Genomic DNA, 25,443 nt, shown 5'->3' with positions numbered 1-25,443 from the left:
GAAACCAAGTATGTTCAAGAAAACCCCACTCTTGGGCACTGTGAAATGCCCCTTGCCTGAGTAAAGATGTGGATTAACTTCTCTCTCCTTTTCTTAGATTAATGCAAAAAGCCGAGCATGGTGGTAACAAGCCTGTAGTCTCAATTAGCTGGGAGACTGAGGTGGAAGGATCACTTGGGCCCAGGAGGGTTAAAAAAAAAAAAAAAAAAAAATCCCTGGAAGCATTAAATAGAAGTGTTTCCTTATCCCAACATACCAAATACTCCCCCTCCCCTCAGCCCACACACGAGAATCTAGCCTTAAATTTCCTAAAATAAATAATTGATCTAATTAGAAGCTTCTCACAAACATTAGACCAGTGTAAATAACAAACATTTATTGGTGTCACTTATGGTAGAAAAAACTTCCTACACCAGATGCACATGACCCAGTTGTTAAATAGAACATTTTGAAGGTGAACACACACCCTAACCCAGGTTTTTTACCCGCTTTTTAAGATGGCCAATTCTTCTTCTCCCCCCCACCCAAAGACATGTGAGCAACTGCTAATGAAAAGCAGTAAACAGCCGCTTGGGCTATAGCAGTTTCAACTCCACTCTGAGGTGAAGATTCCAATTACATTCGAGACTTAAGTTCTTTCAATTTTTTCCTAACAAAAGTTCCTGAGTCCAGTATTTACAATATTACAGCACTAGCAGATCAGTGTCTACAACTCATCTTTTTCTGCTGTATCCTCTTCACCAGTTGGGGGAGGGCCTGCACTTCCATAGAGTTTGCTGATAATTGGTTGAACAATTTCTTCCAGTTCCTTCTTCTTAGCTTTGAAGTCTTCAATGTCAGCATCTTGGTGGCTTTCCAGCCATTCAATCTTTTCTTCTACAGCTTTTTCCATGGTCTCCTTATCTTCAGAGGACAGTTTACCTCCCAGCTTTTCTTTATCTCCAATCTGATTCTTTAGAGAATAGGCATAGCTTTCCAACTCATTTCTAGTATCAATGCGCTCCTTGAGCTTTTTGTCTTCCTCAGCAAACTTCTCAGCATCATTAACCATCCTTTCGATTTCTTCAGGTGTCAGGCGATTCTGGTCATTGGTGATTGTGATCTTATTTTTGTTCCCTGTACCCTTGTCTTCAGCTGTCACTCGAAGAATACCATTCACATCTATCTCAAAGGTGACTTCAATCTGTGGGACCCCACGAGGAGCAGGAGGAATTCCAGTCAGATCAAATGTACCCAGAAGATGATTGTCTTTTGTCAGGGGTCTTTCACCTAGAAGTTACATACAGAAAAACTTGTTAGTTGTTACTGACAAGCATTAGCACATCTAGATCCCCGCATTTCGTTCTGAAGCATAAAGTGACACTTTTGGTTTTATCGAGCTAAAAGTAATTTCATATTGGTCTACAAGGAGCAGCAACTAGTACTAACAATGAGTTAGGTTACTAACTCAACTGAATTTTACCTATTTTAAAGTACTGTGAACTCCTTTTTCTTGTACTCTAGGAGCCAGCTCAGATGCTATTATTAGTGAGAATGCTAATCATTGGCTGGGTACAGTGGCTCACACCTGTAATAATCCCAGTACTTTGGGAGGCCGAGGTTGGTGGATCACCTGAGGTTAGGGGTTCAAGACCAGCCTGGCCAACATGGCGAAACCCCGCCTCTACTAAAAATACAAAACTTAGCCGGGCGTGGTGGTGGGCACCTGTAATCCCAGCTATTCGGGAGGCAGAGGTTGCAGGTCATGCCATTGCACCCCAGCCTAGGCGACAGAGCAAGACTCCATTTAAAAAAAAAAAAAAAAAAAAGAATGCTAAATATCTAGATATAAAACATTATTCAAATTAAGACCTCCATCGGAAAACAGCAGTTACTTAGTTCCCTAGCCATTTCAATAGGACATATTAAGTCATGTTCTTTTAAAATATGCCATGATAGATAGATCTGGCTTGGTGGCTCACGCCTGTAATCCCAGCACTTTGGGAGGTGGAGGCAGGCAGATGACCTGAGGTCAGGAGTTGGAGACCAGCCTGGGCAACATGGTGAAACCCCATCTCTACTAAAAATACAGAAATTAGCCAGGTGTGGTGGTCCACGCCTATAATCCCAGCTACTCTGGAGGCTGAGGCAGGAGAATCACTTGAACCCGGGAGACAGAGGTTGCAGTGACCCGAGATCGTGCCACTGCAGTCCAGCCTGGGAAACAGAGCAAGACTTCATCTCAAAAAAAAAGCCATGATATTAACAAACTTAAGTAATTACCTTCATAGACCTTGATTGTAACGGTTGGTTGATTATCAGAAGCTGTAGAAAAGATCTGAGACTTCTTGGTAGGCACCACTGTGTTCCTTGGAATCAGTTTGGTCATGACACCTCCCACAGTTTCAATACCAAGTGTAAGGGGACATACATCAAGCAGTACCAGGTCACCTGTAAGGATAAGTTATTTAACTTTTAATTCAAGTTCTCCCTATGAGCTATGTAAAGTTTATCTCTCTAACATTTGGTTAGGTTCTAACACACACATTTTAAAGGCAGTGAATTAAACAGTTGCTAATGATCTTGAGACTACCCCAGTCTTGTCTTCACTTATACCCTTTACTAGCTGTGTGACCTTGTTGCTCATATTCTGGTATTTTCTAAAGCAATAGCTAATGAGTCTTCTATCAAGCTACTGAATCACTAAGAAAGATGCTGCGATGATGACCTACCTGTATCTTGATCACCAGAGAGCACACCAGCCTGGACAGCAGCACCATACGCTACAGCTTCATCTGGGTTTATGCCACGGGATGGTTCCTTGCCATTGAAGAACTCTTTAACCAGTTGCTGAATCTTTGGAATTCGAGTCGAGCCACCAACAAGAACAATTTCATCAATATCAGACTTCTTCAAATCAGAATCTTCCAACACTTTCTGGACGGGCTTCATAGTAGACCGGAACAGATCCTAGAAAAAAGACATGGTTACTGTGATGTCTGTTATCTAAGTATCTAGATGCAATGTCCTGAATTCAGAATCTAAGGAGATCTCATTAGCAAAGCAGAAAACAAGGAACATACCATGTTGAGCTCTTCAAATTTGGCCCGAGTCAGGGTCTCAGAAAAGTCTTCTCCTTCATAGAAGGACTCAATTTCAATTCTTGCTTGATGTTGAGAAGACAGGGCCCGTTTGGCCTTTTCTACCTCGCGCCGGAGTTTCTGCACAGCTCTATTGTCTTTCCTGACATCTTTGCCAGTCTTCTTTTTGTACAGTTTGATGAAGTGTTCCATGACACGCTGGTCAAAGTCTTCTCCACCCAGATGAGTATCTCCATTAGTGGCCACAACTTCGAAGACACCATTGTCAATGGTGAGAAGAGACACATCGAAGGTTCCGCCACCCAGGTCAAACACCAGGATGTTCTTCTCCCCCTCCCTCTTATCCAGGCCATAAGCAATAGCAGCTGCTGTACTATTAGATTGAAAAAGGGAAAAGTTTTGTCAGTACTTCACATTTCCACTATTTGGCAAATATGCCGTATCCCTGAATTTCATACTTACGGCTCGTTGATGATCCTCATAACATTTAGGCCAGCAATAGTTCCAGCGTCTTTGGTTGCTTGGCGTTGGGCATCATTAAAATAGGCTGGTACAGTAACAACTGCATGGGTAACCTAAAAGGATAAAAGATAATTAAGTGTATTGTCACATAGTTTAACCCTTAAATTACAGTCTGGCCAGGCGGTGGCTTGTGCCTGTAATCCCAGCACTTTGGGAGGCTGAGGCAGGAGGATCACCTGAGGGCAGGATTTCAAGACCAGCCTGGGCAATGTGGAGAAACCCTGTCTCTACTGAAAATTTAAAAAAAAAAAAAATTAGCCAGGTGTGGTGGTGTGCCTGTAGTTCCAGTTACTTGGGAGGCTGAGGCAGGAGAGCTGCTTGAACCCGGGAGGCAGAGGTTGCAGTGAGCTGAGATCGTGCCACTGCAGTCCAGCCTGGGCAACAGAGCAAGACTCCATCTCAAAAAAAAAATTATAGTCAAACCATCACTTTAGTTTTTAAGCCAACTTATTGATGAATACAACATACAAAATTTTATGTCCCTGGAATTGTAAGCATTAAATAATACATGAAAAGTCTATTTTGTTTGGCTTATAGTAAGGGACTCAATAATTAAACCTGACAAGCATGAATACCATTCTGATTAAAATTTTTGAAACCCTTCACGAAGGCTTCTATACATGACAGCCAACCGAGAATACTAATGATCAAAAAATACTTAACATTGTTCTAGAAATATTTACCTTCTTTCCCAAATAAGCCTCAGCGGTTTCTTTCATTTTAGTGAGAACCATGGCAGAAATTTCTTCAGGAGCAAATGTCTTTGTTTGCCCACCTCCAATATCAACTTGAATGTATGGTTTAGTTTTCTTTTCAACCACCTATTTTAAAGAATTATTGTTTTCAGACACAGATACAATGACATCTCAAAGTTTAAAAGACACACTACCATCCCCACAATTTGGTTTATTTTGGTCCCTTGGGGCTGCAAATTGACTAGAAATACTTCAGGGAGTATAGGTGTCTTACAAAGTTCAGTTTTAATCGGTCTTTTATTCCTAAACTATCGTAGACAGTACGACAGCAACTGTCTTAAGTTTTGTAACATACTAATAGTATTAAAGTTATTACATACATCATGTCTATAACCTTCAACTGTTGTCTCAACACTTTTCCAGAGACTTATAACTCTAAATACTCCCACCACCCACCCGTTCTCTAACTGGATGAGAAAAACCCGGTCGAACCTTGAACGGCAAGAACTTGATGTCCTGCTGCACAGACGGGTCATTCCACGTGCGGCCGATGAGCCGCTTGGCGTCAAAGACCGTGTTCTCGGGGTTGGAGGTGAGCTGGTTCTTGGCGGCATCGCCAATCAGACGTTCCCCTTCAGGAGTGAAGGCCACATAGGACGGCGTGATGCGGTTGCCCTGATCGTTGGCGATGATCTCCACGCGGCCGTTCTTGAACACGCCGACGCTGGCAGAAAAACCCGACAGAGGGACATCAGCACCGCACTTCTCACGCCAGGCCAGGCGGCCACGCCCCGTCCCCCTGCATCCGCAAACCCCACTTACCAGGAGTAGGTGGTCCCCAGGTCGATGCCGACCACCGTGCCCACGTCCTCCTTCTTGTCCTCCTCCTCGGCCCGCGCCGCGCTGAGCAGCAGCAGCATCGCGGCCACCAGGGAGAGCTTCATCTTGCCAGCCAGTTGGGCAGCAGCAGGCAGTCCAGCCACAGGCCGGAGCACAGCGCAGCTTCCGACTTGCAGACGGCAGGGGCCCGGGGTCACAAGGCGCCACGAACCAGGCGAAGGGCAGGTCTAGAAATACAGGCCGCGGCGCTTCCCTCTCACACTCGCAAAACACCCCAATAGGTCAATCTGTCTGTGCTGTCTTGGCCGGCGTCGACCGCGCCGTCGCCTACTCGGCTTATATACCCTCCCCCCAGCCCCGTCGTGGAGGCCGCCGATTGGTGAAGGCCCTGCTCGTTGGAGGCCGTTCATTGGCCCAGTCCACCAAGCTGGCCGCCGCCGATTCGAAGCGGCCCCCTCCGCAATAAACGTCACTGCTCCGCCCCCCCAGCTGATTCATTGGCTGCTATTCGTTTCTAACGTTCACCAATGGTAGATAATATCCGCCCCATCCGCTGGTCCCATTGGTTCAGCAGCTGTCTATCTCTCCTGCGACTTCTGACCCTGAGGCATTTCCGCTGGTAACCGCACAAGTCCCGTCTTCACTCCCGGCCCTAGGGGGTCGGAGTAGGTCCAGCACGAGTGACCCCCCGGGGCTGTGGGATCTGAAACTTTTCCTTCTCTACTGCTTGTTCTCCCTTCCTCCATCCCTCACCCCGAAGCGGGAAGCAGCTTTCTCTTCCCAGCTTCCATCCAGTCTCTGAGTAGACCAGTCGCAGCTTAGATGCTGGGATCGCCTCAGAACACATTTCTTTGCCCTTCACGGCCACTACCGGTACTGGGGTATGCGAGTCTCAGGGCCGTTCGTTGCTCACAGGTCGAGCTGGTCTGGACTCTGTTCGACCACGAATCATGACTCCTTCCTGCCAGTTATGTCCCCTCCGCACCCTTGCCCAGCCATTTTACCAGGCCTCTCCACATTGCGCTGCCCCACGGTAAGTCGCAGGACAAGCCCGGCCAAAGGAATTGCCTCCAGCTCTGAGTCCCCTCCCTACTGTGGCAACCCACTCCAGTGCCAGCCCTCCCACACTGGATGTCTAATTTTTCTAGCTTGCCACCCTTTACTTTCCCCTCCGCTGCCTATCGTTTCCCTCTGGGGCAAAGGTTATCATTTACGGGGCTTTCTCCATCCTTTATTGTTGATACTTTTCTACCTTCATTCCAGGAAAAGGTCTGATGTACACGCAGACAACACATTTGATAGGCGAAAATCGTCTTGATAATGCCTTATTCTTATATAACATCCTGTTGCAAAAAATAATAGAGACCACTATTTGCTGAAAGCCTACCGTGGATTAAGCATTGTTCAGTGTGCTTTTCATGTGTCATTTAGTCTTGACAGTTCAATACTCGGTAGGCATTTCCCGTTTTCCAGATGAGGACATTGAAACTGAAAAAGATTAAATAACTAAACAAGTCACAGAGCTGGTGAGTGATGGAGTTAGGATTGATAACCAGGTGGAGTTCACTCTATTGCCAATACTTTTTTTTTTTCAAGACGGAGTATCACTCTGTCACGCCCAGGCTGGAGTGCGGTAGTGCAATCTCAGCTCACTGCAACCTCCGCTTCCGGGGTTCAAGCGATTCTCCTGCCTCAGCCTCCTGAGTAGCTGGGATTACAGGCACGCACCACCATGCCTGGCTAATTTTTTTTTTTTTTTTTTTGGTGGAGATGAGGTTTCACTATTTTAGCCAGGCTGGTTTCGAACCTCCCAGCCTCAAGCGATCTGCCCACCTCGGCCTCCCAAAGTGCTGGGATTACAGGCGTGAGACACTGTGCCTGATCTCTTAACTTTAAAACAAAAAATTCATTTGTGGCCGGGCGTGGTGGCTCACGCCTGTAATCCCAACACTTTGGGAGGCCGAGGCGGACGGATCACGGGGTCAGGAGATCAAGACCATCCGGGGTAACACGATGAAACCCCGTCTCTATAAAAATCCAAAAATTAGCTGGGCGTGGTGGTGCATGCCTGTAGTCCCAGCTACTCGGGAGGCTGAGGCAGGAGAATCGCTTGAACCCGGGAGGTGGAGGTTGCAGTGAGCCGAGATCACGTCACTACACTCCAGCCTGGGCAGCAGAGCTAGACTCCATCTCAAAAAAAAAAAAAAAAATTCATTTGTTTGAGGAATGTTTTTGGAGGACCTACTATGGAAAGGGCAAAGCTCTGATATGAAATATTTGAGATTCATGGGTATACTGTGTCCAGATACCACTAAAACATCCTAAACACACTTTATTAAGATGTTGAGCCTGTGACTCAGTACTCAAGAATTTTCTTTTTCCTTAGTGCTTCTCAAAGGTTAGACTGGTGACTCAAGAGTTGACTCTGTTCACTACAGAGGTTGCATCATGCATCTCTTTCAGCAGGGCTTGTAATCCTGCGGCAACATTGACCCTCTTTGGCTTGCATCAGTCCAGCATTAAGATAGAAATCATCATTTGACCACATTACAGCTTCTTTCATTTCAATCAAATGTTTTTATAGTGCAGTCCATTTCCATTAAAAAAAAAAAACTCTCCATTTCAGCCTTATCCTTGATTAACAGAGTAACGTTTTGTAACTCTCCTTTTTGTAAAATTTAGAAAAGCGATACATGGCTAACTTCCAAAGGGAATTGAGTATATTGTGGTTTCATCTTTTTAAAACCAGACATTTTACATACATTTTCTAGTATATTCCAAAGCACAGTCACTTACGAATAGGAAAGTACATGGTCAAAACTAGCTTGCTGAACATTAAATGCCAAAAATAATATCCAGGTCAAGTTATCAATACTCAACTGTTAGACACTGTGCTAAAGACGTACGTGCGTTATCTCTTTTTATCTTTAAGAAAGCAGTTTTTTGTAATCCCAGTATTTTGGGAGGCCGAGGTGGGCGGATCACGAGGTCAAGAGATCGAGACCATCCCGGCCAACATGGTGAAACCCAGTCTCTACTAAAAATACAAAAATCAGTTGGGTGTAGTGGCGCGCACCTATAGTCCCAGCTACTGCTACTCAGAGGATGAGGCAGGAAAATCGCTTGAACCTGGGAGGCGGAGGTTCAGTGAGCTGAGATCGCACCACTGCACTCCAGCCTGGCCACAGAACGAGACTCTGTCTCAAAACAAAAACAAAAACAAAAAGAAACAAACAAAAAAGCATTTTTTTCTTACCCCTATTTTAGAGTGAAGGAATCTGAAGCCCCAGGAGGTAAAGAAACTTGCCCAGGAGATTGCACACCTAAGATAATGAGCCAGTATTTGAGCCTTGGCAGTTTGATTTTTAACCTCTATAGTTTGTCATCTTGAGCTTCAGATTTATAAGACTTAATTTTGGGTTTGTGCATGGTGGCTCAGATGTGTAATCCCAGCACTTTGGGAGGCCAAGGTAGGTGAATCACTTGAGGTCAGGAGTTCGAGACCAGCCTGGCCAACAGGGCAAAACTCCATCTCTAATAAAAATACAAAATTTGCTGGGCATGGTAGCACACGCCTGTAATCCGAGCTACTCGAGAGGCTGAGGCACGAGAACCACTTGAACCTGGGAGGCAAAAGTCACAGTGAGCCAAGATTGCACCACTGCACTCCAGCCTGGGCAACAGGGTGAGACTGTCTAAAAAGAAAAAAAAAAACCTTACATTTTGTTTTAGGATATAGAGTAGTCACATATTTTGGGTTTTAAATTTAAAGTTTATAATTTTCATAGATATGGGGTCTAGCTACATTGACCAGGTTGGTCTCAAACTCCTGGCCTCAAGCAATCCTCCCACTTCAGCCTTCCAAAGTGTGGGAATTACAGGAATGAGCCACCACATCCAGCTCCAGTTACACATTTTGTAAATATTTTGATAACAGATGATATGCAAATATAAATTTTTATCCAGAAATTTAAACCAGCCCATTTCACTTGTGCTCCTATGGGTAAGAAAATTGCTTTCCAGGCTGGGCCTGGTGGCTCACACCTGTAATCCCAGCACTATGGGAGGCCGAGGCAGGCGGATAACCTGAGGTCGGGAGTTCGAGACCAGCCTGGTCAAAATGGAAAACCCCGTCTCTACTAAAAATACAAAATTAGCCCAGCGTGGTGGCTCATGCCTGTAATCCCAGCTACTCGAGAGGCTGAGGCAGGAGAATCACTTGAACCCGGGAGGTGGAGGTTGAGGTGAGCCGAGATCATGCCATTGCACTGCAGCCTGGGCAACAAGAGTGAAACTCTCTCTCAAAAAAAAAAAAAAAAAATTGCTTTCCATTTCCTACCTGATCTCAGAAAGCTAATTAAGCAGAGGTAAGACTTATTAGGATTGGATGTCATTTAGCTCTTAAATCTTCTTTTGTGGCCGTGCGCGGTGGCTCACGCCTGTAATCCCAGCACTTTGGGAGGCCGAGGCGGGTGGATCACGAGATCGGGAGATCGAGACCATCCTGGCTAACACGGTGAAACCCCGTCTCTACTAAAAATACAGAAAATTAGCTGGGCACGGTGGCGGGCGCATGTAGTACCAGCTACTCGGGAGGCTGAGGCAGGAGAATGGTGTGAACCCAGGAGGTGGAGCTTGCAGTGAGCTGAGATCGCGCCACTGCACTCTAGCCTGGGTGACAGAGCGAAACTCTACCTCAAAAATAGAAAGTAAAAAATAAATCTCCCTTTGTGAAAGAGGACTAATAATAAATGACAAGCATCCAGCAGGAAGAAAAAGGAAAGGACCTATGTAATTTACAAGTTTAATATTAACATTTAGATCCTGATAATTGAGAATTTTCCATATGTTTTGTTAGAACATTCAACTAGGTGATAGGGCACATAACTTTGACAAAAACCAATTTCTCAGAGCCACAGTTTTTTTTTTTTTTTTTTTTGAGATGGAGTCTTGCTCTGTTGCCCAGGCTGGAGTGCAGTGGCATGATCTTGGCTTACTGCAGCCTCTGCCTCCCCGGTTCCAGCGATTATCCTGTCTCAGCCTCCTGGTAGCTGGGATTACAGGCGTACACCATCATGCCCAGCTAATTTTTGTATTTTTAGTAGAGATGGGGTTTTGCCATGTTGGCCAGGATGGTCTTGAACTCCTGACCTCAGGTGATCTGGCCGCCTCGGCCTCCCAAAGTGCTGGGATTACAGGCGTGAGCCACCACGCCCGGCCAAGCTCAGATTCTTAATCTATTGAATGTCAGGAATTTCTGTCCTGCCTGTCTTACTGGACTGCTTCAAGGATCAAATGAGATATTGTATGTGAAAGTAGTGTGAAGGTTGTAGAACAGTGGTAATGCCATTGCTAATCATAGAAATATAACGTGAGAAGAAATTTTAGAAGTAAGGCCAAGTGCAGCGGCTCATGCCCATAGTCCTGCCACTTTGGGAGGGCGAGGTGGAAGGAAACTTGAGGCCAGGTGTTTGAGACCAGCCTGGGCAAAACAGAGAGATCGCCTCCTTCTGTGAAAATATTTAAAAATTAGCCAGTCATTGTGGTGCGTGCCTGTAGTTCCAGATACTCAGAAAGCTGAGGTGGGAGGATCACTTGAGCCCAGGAGTTTGAAGCAGCAATGAGCAATGATTGTGCCACTGCACTCCAGCCTGGACAACAAAGGAAAACACCTCTCAAAAAATAAAAAATAAATGGTACATCTAATTATTCCTATATTGGTCACATAGATGTCTTTTTTTTTCTTTCGAGACAGAGTCTTGCTCTGTTGCCCAGGCTGGAGTGCAGTGGTGCAATCTCGGCTCATTGCAACCTCCGCCTCCCGGGTTCAAACAATTCTCCTGTCTCAGCCTCCCGAGTAGCTGGGATTACAGGCACACAGCACCACACCCAGCTAATTTTTGGATTTTTAGTAGAGACAGGGGTTTCACCATGTTGGCCAGGCTGGTCTCAAACTCCTGACCTCGTGATCTGCCCGCCTTGGCCTCCCAAAGTGCTGGGATTACAGTTGTGAGCCATCTGCATCCAGCCCACATAGATGTCTTTATTAAGGTGCTAAGAATAATTTATTCACCCTTCATCAAACAACTCTCGAATAAAACAAAAGTGTCACCTTAACACCTGAGCCAGAAGCAATAGTAGGTATAAATCATGTATTTTATTTTTTTTGGTACTTCTGAAAGTACAATGTGCTATGCAATTAATTTCCTTCCTTGTCTTCAGTTTCTAAAAGTAAATTTATAATAGAGAACTTTCCCCTCTCCACACATACATAGAAATAGTGCATTTTCTATCACATTTTGTGCGTGTGTGCCAAAGGCATTTAGGAGGGCACACTGTGTTAGATAATGTAAAAGAGAGGCAAGACCATAGGATTTGGAAGCGCTAAAACTATTTGAGTTCCAGTTGTGTTACTTACTGGCTGTGTAACTTATGGCAAGTCAATCTCTCTGAGGCTCTGTTTATGAGTGTGTAAAATGGATATAATTCTGCCACTTAACAAGGCTGGTTTTTGTTTGTTTGAGACAGGGTCTCACTTTGTCACCCAGGCTGGAGTGCAATGGTGCCATTATGGCTCACTGCAGCCACAACCTCCCAGGCTCAAGCCATCCTCTGGCCTCAGCCCCCCGAGTAGCTGGGACTACAGGCACACACCACCACAGCCTACTAATTTTTGTATATTTTGTAGAGACAGGGTTTCACCATGTTGCCCAGGCTGGTCTTGAACTCCTGGGCTCAAGTGATCTGCTTGACTTGGCCTCCCAAAGTGCTGGGATTATGTGAGCCACTGTGCCTGGCCAAGACTGTTGTCATGATCAAGTAAGGTAATACACGGTATTAGAGATGTCCATGTAAACTTAAAAAGAAAAATAAGAACAACAGAAAAGAAATAAGGTAATATAAGTAAAAGTGAAGCTGGGTGTGATGGCACCCCCTGTAGTCCTAGCTACTCCAGAGGCTGAGGTAGGAAGATTGCTTGAGCCTAGGAGTTTGAGGCTACCCTGGGAGAAATAGGAAGACTGTCTCAAAAATTGTTTAACTGGAAAGCACTTAATTTTATATAAAAAAATGCTACTTTTATTTTTTAAATTTCTTTCTTTTATCTTGAGACAGGGTCTCCTTCTATTGCCCAGGCTGGTCTCGAATTGCTGGCCTCAAGCAATCCTCCTGCCTCAGCCTCCCAAAGTGCTAGGATTACAGGCATGAGCTACCACACGCGGCCAAAATACTACTTTTAATTTTTCTTCCTTCTGTCTTATAGTTTCCTTTGAAGTAAAATAAGCTGCAAAATATGAAGAGCTGGCCGGGCGCCGTGGCTCACACCTGTAACCCCAGCACTTTGGGAGGCCAAGGCGGGCGGATCACGAGGTCAGGAGATCGAGTCCATCCTGGATAACACGGTGAAACCCCGTCTCTACTAAAATACAAAAAATCAGCCGGGCGTGGTGGCGGACACCTGTAGTCCCAGCTACTCAGGAGGCTGAGGCAAGAGAATGGCGTGAACCTGGGAGGTGGAGCTTGCAGTGAGCCGAGATCATGCCACTGCACTCCAGCCTGGGTGACAGAGTGAGACTCCATCTCAAAAAAAAAAAAAAAAAAAAAAAGACGAGCTACCTGTATAGAATTTGATAATATTTGATATATCTTAAATTTAAATTGTTTTTCTTTTCTCATTTCTTTCCTTCCTCTTTTTTTTTTTTTTTTTTTTTTAGAGATAGGGTTTTACTATGTTGTCCAGGCTGGTCTCCAACTCCTGGGCTCAAGCAATCTGCTTGCCACAGCCTCCCAAAGTGCTGGGATTGCAAGCATGAGCCATTGCACCTGGCCTTAAATTTAAAATTTTTAAAATAGTAAATGTATATACAAGGCATAAAATTCAAAGGGTCCAATAAGTCTCCCTGCCACTCAGTCCTCAGCCCTGTTCCCCTACACTGATAGAGGGAACCACTGTAACCACTTTCTTGTGGAGCCTTCTAGAAATGTTTTACTTTTTAATTGATTATTTTTTTCGAGACAGATCTCACTCTGTTGCCCAGGCTGGAAAGCAGTGGCTCAATCACAGTTCACTGCAGCCCCCATCTCCCAGGCTCAAGCAATCCTCTGTCTCAGCCTTCTGGGTAGCTGGGCCTACAGGTGTCTGCCACCACACAGCACTAATTTTTTTTTTTTTTTGAGATGGAGTCTTGCTCTGTCGCCTAGGCTAGAGTGCAATGGCACAATCTTGGCTCACTGCAACCTCCGTCTCCCGGGTTCAAGCGATTCTCCTACCTCAGCCGGATCCCAACCTGTAGCTGGGATTACAGGTGCCTGCCATTGCATCCGGCTAATTTTTGTATTTTTAGTAGAGATGGGGTTTCACCATCTTGTTCAGGCTGATCTCGAACTCCTGACCTTGTGAACCACCCACCTCAACCTCCCAAAGTGCTGGGATTACAGGCGTGAGCCACCATGCCCGGCAATTTATTTTTTGTAGTGACAGGGTATAGCTATGTTGCCCAAGCTGATCTTGAACTCCTGGCCTTAAACAGTCCCCCTGCTTCACCCTCCCAAAGTGCTGGGATTATAGGCATAAGCTGCTGTGGCCAGCTTAGAAATGTTTTATTCACACACAATACGTGTGTTTGTGTGTGTTTTCCTGTTTTATTTATTTTATTTATTTATTTATTTTTATTTTTTGAGACAGAGTTTCACTTTTGTTGCCCAGGCTGGAGTGCAGTGGCTCTATCTCGGCTCACCACAACCTCTGCCTCCCGGGTTCAAGCGATTCTCCTGCCTCAGCCTCCTGAGTAGCTGGGACTACAGGCGCCCACCACCATGCCCAGCTAATTTTTGTATTTTTAGTAGCAAAGGGGTTTCACCATATTGGCCAGGCTGGTCTCGAACTTTTGACCTTGTGATCTGCCCACCTTGGCCTCCTGAAGTGCTGGGATTACAGGCATGAGCCACCACACCTGGCCTATCTATTTTATTTTTTGAGATGGAGTGCACTGGAATGATCACGGCTCACTGAAGCCTTGACCTCTTAGGCTGAAGTGATCCTCCTGCCTCAGCCTCCTGAGTAGCTGGGACCACAGGTGTGCGCTACCATGGCCAGATAATTTTTAAATTTTATTTATTTAGAGACAACATCTCACTCTATTGCTCAGGCTTGAGTGCAGTGGCCAGATCATGGCTTACTGCAGCCTCAATCTCCTGGGCCCAAATGATCCTCCCACTTCATCCTCCCAAGTAGCTGGGACTACAGACATGCGCCATCACCCCCAGCTAATTTTTTTTATTTTTTGTAGAGATAGGGTTTCACCATGTTGTCCAGGCTGGTATTGAACTCCTAGGTTGAAGCAGTTCGCATGCTTCGGCCTCCCAAAGTGCTGGGATTATAGGCATGAGGCTCTGTGCCTGGCCATAATTTTTTCATTTTTTGTAGAAATGCTTTACTATGTTGCCCAGGCTAATCACGAACTCCCAGGCTCAAGCAATCCTCCTGCCTCAGCCTTCTAATGTGCTGGGATTACAGGTGTGAACCACCCCACTCTGCCTAGAAATGTTTTATTCATATAAAAAATGTAGGCCAGGCGCGGTGGCTCATGCCTGTAATCCCAGCACTTTGGGAGGCCAAGGTGGGCGGATCACCCGAGGTCAGGAGTTCCAGACCAGCCTGGCCAAGATGGTGAAACCCTGTCTCTACTAAAAGTACAAAAATTAGCCAGACATGGTTGCATGCGCCTGTAATCCCAGCTACTCAGGAGGCTGAGACAGGAGAATTGTTTGAACCTGAGAGTCAGAGGTTGCAGTGAGTCAAGATCACACCACTGCACTCCAGTCTGGGCAACAGAGCAAGACTCTGTCTCAAAAAAAAAATTATATATGTATATCTACACACACACACACACACACACACACGTGTATGTGTGTGTGTCTGAGTATATCCATGTTTTAATTTTTTTTAATTAATTTTTTTTTTGTGATGGAGTTTCACACTTGTCTCCCAGGCTGTAGTGCAGTAGCACGATCTTGGCTCATTGCAACCTCCACCTCCTGAGTTTGAGTGATTCTCCTGCCTCAGCCTCCCGAGTAGCTGGGATAACAAGCATGCACCACTACACACAGCTAATTTTGTATTTTTAGTAGAGATGGGGTTTCACCATCTTGGCCAGGCTGGTCTTGAACTCCTGACCTCAGGTGATCCACCTGCCTCGGCCTCCCAAAGTGCTGGGATTACAGGTGGGCCCACCCGCCCGGCCATATCCATGTTTTAAAACCAGTGATGGAGCACTGAAGCATAGTGCATATATGGTTCTGTGTCTTTATTCAATTAACTGCATTTCTTGGAGATTGTCACAAATCAGTACCTGTGGAGCTGCCTTTTTTTTTTTTTTTTTTTTTTTTTTTTTTGAGATGGAGTTTTGCTCTGTTGCCCAGGCTGGAGTGCAATGGTGCGATCTCGGCTCACTGCAACCTCTGCCTCCTGGGTTCAAGCAATTCTCCTGCCTCGGCCTCCTATGTAGCTGAGATTACAGGTATGCACCACCAAGCCCGACTAATTTTTGTATTTTTAGTAGAGATCGGTGCGGGGGGAGGTCTCACTGTGTTGGCCAGGCTGGTCTTGAACTCCTGACCTCAAGCAATCCACCCGCGTAGGCCTTTCAAAGGGCTGGGATTACAGGTGTGCGCCACTGCGTCCAGCTGGAGCTGCCTTTTGTTGATATGTAAAGAGTAGCTACCCTTTATGTATGATGTGCCGGATGTTTTATTTTTTAATTTTATTTTATTATATATATTTTTGAGACGGAATCTCGCTCTGTTGCCCAGGCTGGAGTGCAGTGGTATGACCTCGGCTCAATGCAATCTCTGTCTCCTGGGTTCAAGTGATTCTCCTGCCTCAGCCTCCCGAGTAGCTGGTATTACAGGCGCCCGCCACCACGCCCGATTATTATTATTATTATTTTTTTGTATTTTTAGTAGAGACGGGGTTGGTTTCACCATGTTGGCCAGGCTGGTTTTGAACTCCTGACCTCAAGTGATCTAGCCACCTCAGCCTCCCAAAGTGTTAGGATAACAGGCATGAGCCACCGTGCCTGGCCACGCTGGATGTTTTAATTTTTTTTTTTTTTTGAGATGGAGTCTTGCTCTGTCGCCAGACTGGAGTGCAGTAGCATGACCTCAGCTCACTGCAACCTCTGTCTCCTGGGTTCAAGCAATTTTTGTGCCTTAACCAGCTGGGACTACAGGCACGTGCCACCACACCCAGCTAATTTTTGTATTTTTAGTAGAGACGGGTTTCACCGTGTTGGCCAGGATGGTCTCAATATCCTGACCTCGCGATCCACCCGCCTTGGCCTCCCAAAGTGCTGGGATTACAGGTGTGAGCCACTGGGCCCGGCCTTTTTTTTTTTTTTTTTGAGACAGGGTCAGAGCACAGTGGTGTAATCTCAGCTTACTGCAGCCTTCTCCTCCTGGGTTCAAGTGATCTCCTGCCTCAGCTTCCCAAGTAGTTTTCTTTTCTCAAAAAAAGAAAAAAAAAAGATATTCTTTTTTTTGAGACAGAGTCTCGCTCTGTCACCCAGGCTGGAGTGCAATGGCGCAATCTCAGCTCACTGCAACCCCCGCCTCCCAGGTTCAAGCGGTTCTCCTGCCTCAGCCTCCCGAATAGCTGGGACTACAGGTGTGTGCCACTACACCCGGCTAATTTTTTTGTATTTTTGTTAGAGATGAGATTTCACCATGTTGGTCAGGCTAGTCTCGAACTCCTGACCTCATGTGATCTGCCCACATTGGCCTCCCAAAGTGCTGGGATTACAGGACTTTGTAATCAGGACCATGCCCAGCCAAACTTTGTCTCACTATAGCTTTCTGATGTACTTATTTATTTATTTACTTATTTTTTAAATCTGTATACTCAGAGTGCTTTATGATGTCTTGATATCGTTTAGAACAAGTCCTTCCACATTGCTCTTCTTCTTCAGGAATGTTTCTGACTATTCTTGGCGTTTTGTATTTCCATGTAAGTTTTAGAATCAGTCTATCAAGTTCACAAACCAAACCTGTTACATATTGTTAAGTTAGAAAAAAAAAAAAGCAGGGCCTGGCGCAGTGGCTCACGCCTGTAATCCCAGCACTTTGGGAGGCCGAGGCGGGCAGATCACGAGGTCAGGAGATCAAGACCACCCTGGCTAACACGGTGAAACCCCTATCTCTACTAAAAATACAAAGTATTAGCCAGGCATGGTGGCAGGCACCTGTAGTCCCAGCTATTCAGGAGGCTGAGGCAGAAGAATCACTTGAACCCAGGAGGCGGAGGTTGGAGTGAGCCAAGATCTTGCCGTGAGCCAAGATCTTGTCACTGCACTCCAGCCTGGGCAACAGAACGAGACTCCGTCTCAAAAAAAAGAAAAGAATATTGTAGGCTGGGCAAGGTGTGTTCCCAGTGCTTTATGATGCCAAGGCGTGAGATCACTTGGGGCCAGGAGTTTGAGAGCAGCCTGGGCAAATAGCGAGACGCCATCTCTACAAAAATATAAAAATAAAATAATAATAATAATAGAATTAACCAAGCACAGTGGTGCACACCAGTAGTCCCAGCTAGTAGACTGAGGCGGGAGTATCAGTTGAGCTCAGCAGTTTGAGGCTGCAATGAGCTACAATCACACCACTGCACTTCAGCCTGGGTGGAAGACGAAAACTCTGTCTCAAAAAAAAATAAATAAATAATAAATGGTATAGTACTATCATACTTTTGAGTAATCTGCTTTATTATTTTTTCCTTTTTTTTTTTTGAGACGGAGTTTCACTCTTGTTGCCCAGGCTGGAGTGCAATGGCACGATCTCGGCTCACCACAACCTCAGCCTCCTGGGTTCAAGCGATTCTCCTGCCTCAGCCTCCCAAGTAGCTGGAATTACAGGCATGCACCACCACATCCGGCTGATTTTTTTGTATTTTTAGTAGAGATGGAGTTTTGTCATCAGAAATAAAAAATTTCCATTTTGAAGTGAAAAATTAGGATACTTCAGTATGGCTGGGCGCAGTGGCTCATGCCTGTAATGCTGGCACTTTGGGAGGCCGAGGCAGGCAGATCACTTGAGGTCAGGAGTTCAATACCAGTGTGGCCAATATGGTGAAACCCTGTCTCTACTTAAACTACAAAAATTGGCCAGGCATGGTGGTGCATGCCTGAAATCCCAGGTACTCGGGGGGCTGAGGCAGGAGAATCACTTTAACCTGGGAGGCAGAGGTTGCAGTGAGCCGAGATCACTCCATTGCACTCCAGCCTGGGCAACAGAGAGATACTCTGTCTAAACCAAAAATAAATAAATAAATAAATAAATAAAAAGGAAGGATACATCAGTACATCAGTATGATAAAATATTCAGGAACCATTAAAATTGCTGATTTTTGGATAGGAGGGGATGGAGGAAAAAATTGCTGATTTTTATGTTTTTCAAAAAGTAAATTATGTCCACTCCACTGCTTCACTTGAATAGCCTTAAAAAAACAAAGTAAATTGTTAGTTTTTTCATCTACATCTTCTTTTTATTTAAACACCTGTTTATCTATTAGGACCTTATCAAGCTTGAAGATCTTTAAAAAGAAAAGTAAAAGTAATGCAAGAGAACAAAAAAGATTGTCAGTGAAAGATATATAATTGCATTAAGGTAAGACTTTTTTTTTCCTTTCCTTTTTTTTTTTTGAGACAGAGTCTCTCTCTTTCACCCAGGCTGGAGTGCAGTGGCACCATCTCAGCTCACTGAAATCTCCGTCTCCCAGGTTCAAGCGATTCTCCTGCCTCAGCCTCCTGAGTAGCTGGGATTACAGGTGCCCACGACCATGCCCGGCTAATTTTTGTATTTTTAGTAGAGACAGAGTTTCACCATGTTGGCCAGGCTGTTCTTGAACTCCTGACCTCAAGTGATCTGTCTGCCTTGGCCTCCCAAATTGCTGGGATTACAGGCGTGAGCCACTGTACCCGGCCAAGGTAAGATATTTCATATGTTATAATGAACGATGGGTTAAATTCAAATACAAGTAATATACCACTTTTTTTTTTTTTTTTTTGAGACGGAGTCTTGCTCTATCGACCAGGCTGGAGTTCAGTGGCGCGATCTCGGCTCATTGCAAACTCCGCCTCCCGGGTTCACGCCATTCTCTCGCCTCAGCCTCCCGAGTAGCTGGGACTACAGGTGCCCGCCACCGCGCCCAGCTGATTTTTTGTATTTTTAGTAGAGACGGGGTTTCACCGTGTTAGCCAGGATGGTCTTGATCTCCTGACCTCGTGATCCGCCCGCCTCGGCCTCCCAAAGTGCTGGGATTACAGGTGTGAGCCGCCGCGCCCGGCTGTAATATACCACTTTTATGTTGCATTAACTTTACAGCTCCTGGGCCAGACATGGTGGTTCATACCTGTAATCCCAGCAGTGTGGAGTCTGAGCCATCAGTATTGCTGGAGCCCAGGAGTTCAAGACCAGCCTGGGCAACATAGCAACACCCTGTCTCTACAAAAAGTTAAAAAATTAGCCACGTGTATGGAGAGTGCCTCTAGTTCCAGCTACTTGGGAGCATGAGGCAGGAAGATCACTGGAGCCCAGGAGTTTGAGGTTGCAGTTAGCTATGATTGTGCCACTGCACTCCAGCCTGGGTGACACAGTGAGACCCTCTCTCTAAAAAACAACAAAGAATTACAGCTCCTATCAGTTTGGATGTCCCTGGTACTTGTAGAAAAATAAGGATTACAGTAGACTTCATTTGGCTGAAGTCTTTGAGTTGCAGGATTCATAAGCCTGTTCTATAGGAGCCACTTTCCTCATTTTCAGTTTTCTCAGGTTTTTTTTTAATTTTTTTATTTAGAAATTTTTTTAGAGACTAAGTCTTGCTCTTTTGCCCAGGATGGAGTGCAGTGGTAAAATCATAGCTCACTGTAGCTTCAAGCTCCTGGGCTCAAGCAATTCTCCTGAGTCAGCATCTTGAATAGCTGGGATTACAGGTGAGAACCAGTGCACTCGGCCAGCTGATAATTTTAACTCCTTGCTAAATGTTGCAAAGCCATATGACTGTGAATACATTGCTAGGATCTTTGAAGAGTCTCCAGGCAAGTGAGGGCCCCTAAATCATAAGCTCCATTAGCTTCATGGATCTCAGTATTATTATTTCTGAGCCTGCCAGTGGGGGCCAGTGTAGGACCACCAATGACCCAGAACATGGACTATGGCTATGACGGGAACAAATTAATTGCTCCAAAGTGAAAAGTATTTTTTTAAGGAATACTTTCTACCACCTGGGTCTTACTGGATTTTTTTGCTTGCAGGATTCCTAGAGCTCTAACCTGGGAAACACAGCAAAACCTCATCTCTACAAAAAATAAAAAAGTTAGCCAGGCATGGTGGTGCGTGCATATGATCCCAGGTACTCAGGAGGCTGAGGCAGGAGGATTGCTTGAGCCCCGCCCAGAAAGTAGAGGTTGCAGTGGGCTGTGATTACATCACTGCACTTTAGCCTGGGTGACAGAGAGAGACCCTGTCTCAGAATTAAAAAAAAAAAAAAAAAAAAAAAGCTGGGTGTGGTGGTTCCTGCCTGTAATCCCAGCACTTTAGGAGGACGAGGCAGGAAGATTACTTGAGTCCAGGAGTTTGAGACCAGCCTGGGCAACACAGTGAGATCTTGTCTGTATAAAAAATAAAAAAATTAGCCAGGCACGGTGAAGGGACTTCGCATGTGTGAAGTTCCAGGTACTCTGGAGGCTGAAGTGGGAGGATGGCTTGAGCCAGGGAGGTTGAGGCTGCAGTAAGCAGTGATGGTGTCACTGAGCTTTAGCCTGGGTGAAAGAGCGAGATCCTGTCTCAAAAAGTAAATAAACAATGAAAACTATTTTAGAGTTTTTTAATGGTAAAATTATGATTTCTATTCATGTTATTGCTGTATTTACTTACTGCCTAGTTTATAATTTGCTTGACTCTTCCAGATGTGGCCCTAATCTTTCCACAGTCAAGCGTGTACTACTATTTCACAGCATTTTCCTTTCCAAACTGTGTGCCAAATAAATCGGGGTCTCCAACCCCAGAGCCGTGAACTGGTACCGGTCTGTGGCTTGTTAGGAATGGAGCAGCACAGGATGAAGTGAGTGGTGGGTAAGTGAGCATTACCACCTGAGCTCTGCCTCCTGTCAGATCAGCAATGGCATTAGATTATCATAGGAGTGCGAACCCTATTGTGAACTGCGTATGCAAGGGGTCTAGGTTGTCCACTCCTTATGGGAATCTAATGCCTAATTATCTGAGGTGTAACAATTTCATCCCGAAACCATCCCCCCGACCTCCTCCACCCCCTACCACCATTTCCTGGAAAAACTGTCTTCCACAAAACCAGTCCCTGGTGCCAAAAAGGTTAGGGACTGCTGAAATAAAATCATGTCATAGGTGAAGTCCTTGTTTCTTCCCTTTTGTCTTCCTCTTTCTCTGTAATCTTTATTTCTTATGGCCTGTTTTTCTTTCTGGTGTGGTTTGGTCTCACTTAACTCTCATATTTCTTTCCTAAGTGTAGATGTATTGTAACTTAAACAATGTTACTTTTCGGTCTTGATGGATGGCTCACACCTGTAATTCCAGCACTTTGGGAGGCTGAGGTGGGCAGATCACCTGAGGTTGGGAGTTTGAGACCAGCCTGACCAACATGGAGAAACCCCGTCTCTACTAAAAATACAAAATTTGCTGGCGCAGTAGCTCACACCTGTAATCCCAGCACTTTGGGAGGCCGAGGCGGGCGGATCACGAGGTCAGGAGTTCAAGACCAGCCTGGCCAACATAGTGAAACCCTGTCTGAACTAAAAATACAAAAATTAGCCAGGGATGGTGGCGTGCGCTTGTAGTCTCAGCGACTCTGGAGGCTGAGGCAGGAGAATCACTTGAACCTGGGAGGCGGAGGTTATGGTGAGCTGATATCGCGCCATGGCACTCCAGCCTGGGCAACAAGAGCGAAACTCCATCAAAAAAAAAAAAAAAAAAAATTAGCCGGGCATGGTGGCCCGAACCTGTAATCCCAGCTGTTCGGGAGGCTGAGGCATGAGAATTGCTTGAAACTGGGAGGCGGAGGTTGTGGTAAGCCAAGATCGTGCCATTGTACTCCAGCCTGGGCAATAAGAGCGAAACTCTGTCTCAAAAAAGAAAAAGAAAAAGAAAAATTAGCCAGGCATGGTGGCGTGCACCTGTAATCCCAGCTGAGGATTAGGCATGAGAACTGCTTGATCCCAGGAGGTGGAGGTTGCAGTGAGTCGAGATCATTCCACTGCACTCCAGCCTGGGCAACAGAGTGAGACTCCATCTCAAACAAAACAAAACAAAACAAAAAACAAACAAGCGAGCCCAGCACAGCGGTGCAAGCCTGTGGTCCCAGGTACTCAGGAAGCTGAGGCATGAGGATCCCTTGAGCCCTCACGATAGCACCTGTGAATAGTTACTGCATTCTAGCCTGGGCAACATAGCAAGACCTATTTCTACAACAAAAATGTAGACAAATTATTACATTCTAGGCAGTACGCCCAGTGGTGAATAAGATGGAGTCTGCGCCCTCAGGGACTATGTGTTGGTTTAAATTTTCGCCTCAAGTTAACATTTGTGATTCAATATAAGTGATGAAGTTTGGGGGCCTTTGAGGGACCTGGGGATAAAGTGTTTTTTTGTCCAGAAATACTTGCCAGAGGCCCCTTAAATCACTTGGCCATAGCATCTGCTTTCTTGGCTTACTTCTAAGACTGGCTGTGTACACATAGAAGGAAAAAGAACATTAAAGAAAATGTTTTGCGATTCTAAGGCAGAGTAGTTTAATAGAGTATGGAGTTGGGAAGCTGAAGAACTAAACTCTACACAAGGTCCAGTATGAATCTTGTGACTATGAACAAGTAACTTCATATCCTTCTATGTCAGGGAAGACTGAGTTGTGTAGTGGAAAGAAAGGGGCTTTGGACAGAGTTTACTGTGTATTCATCCATTCATTTAAAAAGCAAAAAACAAACATTACATTCTAGGTAGTATGCCAGGTTCTAGGGAGACAGTGATCTGCCCTCAGTGAGTACTACTTATTGATTTTGAGCAAATTTTCACCTCTTGAGTTTACTTTCCCATGTGTAAAAGGGATGAAAATAATACCTATTCCATATTTCCCAAGAATCACTGTTGTAGTGATCCATAGTTCTAGCAGGAGATTTGAATTCCTTGAGTGTGCTGACTGGAAAAAAAAAAAGAAAATTGCTTGTTAGTTCAAGTTCTTCATTTGTAGGTGACAGAACAGGGCTCAGAAGATTAACTGACCATTCTAGTTCCTTTTTTACTTCTCACATGCAATGCAGCTTCCCTGAAGATTCTTTTGCAACTTTTGGGGCCTCTCCTTCCCTTCCTCCCTGGCCTGGGTGCTCCAGCCTACCCAGACGCAGTGTTCCAGAGCCCACTGTGAATGTGGTTTTGCTAAGGCTGAGTTCTTCCTTAGCAGTCCATGAATGCCATCTCTTGTCTTGAAATCCAGCCATCCAGTAACTCCTAACTGTCACCTCTTCCATAAGGTCATGACCCCTCGACTTGAAAAGGCCATTCTCTCTGAGAATCTCAGAATGCTTTGTACCTTGGCTTATTATGATGATCCTTAATCTGTGGCAGTTTCATCCCACCCTAGACTGTAAATTGTATCCTCTTGCTTATTTCTTTTCTTTTTTTTTTTTTCTTGAGACAGAGTCTCGCTCTGTCGCCCAGGCTGGAGTGCAGTGGCGCGATCTCCACTCACTGCAAGCTCCGTCTCCCGGGTTCACGCCATTCTCCTGCCTCAGCCTCCCGTGTAGCTGGGACTACAGGCGCCTGCCACCATGCCCGGCTAATTTTTTGTATTTTTAGTAGAGACAGGGTTTCACCGTGTTAGCCAGGATGGTCTCGATCTCCTGACCTCGTGATCCGCCCACCTCGGCCTCCCAAAGTGCTGGGATTACAGGTGTGAGCCACTGCGCCCGGCCTCCTCTTGCTTATTTCATGCCAGCGGTGCATTGAGTAATGTCTTGTAACAGAGCTGATTGAATTCCTGAATGAGTTGAATGGCAGCACGATAGCAATAACATCTGACCAGCCTACCATAGGTGGTTCTATTACTACCTATGTAGTCATAAAACGAGGCAATAAATATGAAGTAATTCTGTCAATGTTGTTGTTGCTGTTTTGTTTTGAGACAGGTTTCACTCTGCTGCCCAGGATGGAGTTCAGTGGCATGATCACAGCTCACTGCAGCCTTGACCTTTTTGGGCTTGGTGATCCTCCCACTTCAGCCTCCCTAGTAGCTGGGACTACAGGTGCACGCCACCATGCCTCGCTGATTTTTGTATTTTTTGTAGAGTTGGGGTTTCACTATGTTGCTCAGGCTGGTCTTGAACTGGGCTCAAGCAATCCTCCTGCCTTGGCCTCGCAAAGTGCTAGGATTATAGGCATATGCCACCATGCCCCTAAAGGTGACATCAAGAGAGGTGAGTAGATGGAAAGCAGTTTGGGAGTTGATTGACATTTGAAATAGCTGGGGAAATGATTATTACTTTTTTCCTTTTTTTGCCTGGAGACTCCCAGTATTGGAGGATATAATCATTGTTCTCAATTTTTTGAAGAACTGTCAAGTGGAAGACATTCTGTATTGCTCCAGGCAGCCTAACTACCAGCAATGGAAGGAAATAAAGGGAAACAGATTTCAGCTCAGCAGGAGGCAGAACTTTCTAACATTTAGAGCTGTCCAACAGTGGAGCAGGCTGCATTACTTGAGGGAGTGAGCTCCCTGAAATTTGAACTGTTGAACAGGAAGATGACCATCTGGCTGAATGTACAGGAGGGAATTCCTGCCTGGGCAACAGTTGCACTAGTGACCTTTAAGCAGGTATCTTCCAATTTTAAGGTTTCTAGACTGTTCAACTCAGCTAACTTGACCTCTGAATATATGAGTTATGGTGTTACAAAAATTATTAGACAGTTCATTTATTGACTTACCTAAAATAACTGCATGGTGAAGTTTATGATAAGCAAGATTTTAGAAACTGAGAAGTGGGAAGGCAGGTTTTACACTGAAAATCCAGATACCATCCAAACCAATTAATGGCACTTAGAACAAAAGGGAAGGGAGGGGCCGGCGGCGGTGGCTCACGCCTGTAATCCCAGCACTTTGGGAGGCCGCGGCGGGCGGATCACGAGGTCAGGAGATCGAGACTATCCTGGCTAACACGATGAAACCCCGTCTCTACTAAAAATCAAAAAATTAGCCGGGCGTGGTGGCGGGCGCTTGCAGTTCCAGCTACTTGGGAGGCTAA

At 45.4% G+C, this 25,443-nt stretch overlaps 1 protein-coding gene and 1 long non-coding RNA gene across 2 annotated transcripts; one reads left to right on the top strand and one right to left on the bottom strand.

Moving 5' to 3' along the window:
* Positions 1 to 361: 361 nt before the first annotated feature.
* HSPA5 (heat shock protein family A (Hsp70) member 5) lies at positions 362 to 6,215 on the bottom strand. The gene is made up of 8 exons (XM_520257.8): positions 5,120 to 6,215; positions 4,790 to 5,021; positions 4,286 to 4,423; positions 3,543 to 3,655; positions 3,063 to 3,453; positions 2,712 to 2,949; positions 2,263 to 2,430; positions 362 to 1,269 (listed from the first exon to the last, which is right to left on the bottom strand). Exons 1-8 carry the CDS (start codon positions 5,239 to 5,241, stop codon positions 707 to 709), a joined length of 1,965 nt encoding a protein of 654 aa, XP_520257.2. The 5' UTR covers positions 5,242 to 6,215; the 3' UTR covers positions 362 to 706.
* LOC112204403 (uncharacterized) lies at positions 5,763 to 25,016 on the top strand. Its single transcript, XR_008537180.2, has 4 exons — positions 5,763 to 6,170; positions 18,693 to 18,787; positions 21,088 to 21,253; positions 24,754 to 25,016. It is a non-coding gene; the product is annotated as an uncharacterized LOC112204403 (long non-coding RNA).
* Positions 25,017 to 25,443: the final 427 nt, after the last annotated feature.

The sequence above is a fragment of the Pan troglodytes genome, chromosome 11, assembly GCF_028858775.2.
Source record: "Pan troglodytes isolate AG18354 chromosome 11, NHGRI_mPanTro3-v2.0_pri, whole genome shotgun sequence".
NCBI classification, from domain to species: Eukaryota; Metazoa; Chordata; class Mammalia; order Primates; family Hominidae; genus Pan; species Pan troglodytes.
The sequence above is the reverse complement of the archived record's forward strand: the minus strand, read 5'-3'. Positions and strand labels throughout refer to the sequence as shown.

Bases quoted from the DNA above. Each gene is read 5' to 3' on its own strand.
- HSPA5 (XM_520257.8), bottom strand. From the start codon at position 5,241: ATGAAGCTCTCCCTGGTGGCCGCGATGCTGCTGCTGCTCAGCGCGGCG. The intron at 4,424-4,789 runs GTTCGACCGGGT...TCTTTAAAATAG, and splicing joins TCAAGTTCTTGCCGTTCAAG to GTGGTTGAAAAGAAAACTAA. The intron at 3,454-3,542 runs GTAAGTATGAAA...TCAATCTAATAG, and splicing joins ATGAGGATCATCAACGAGCC to TACAGCAGCTGCTATTGCTT.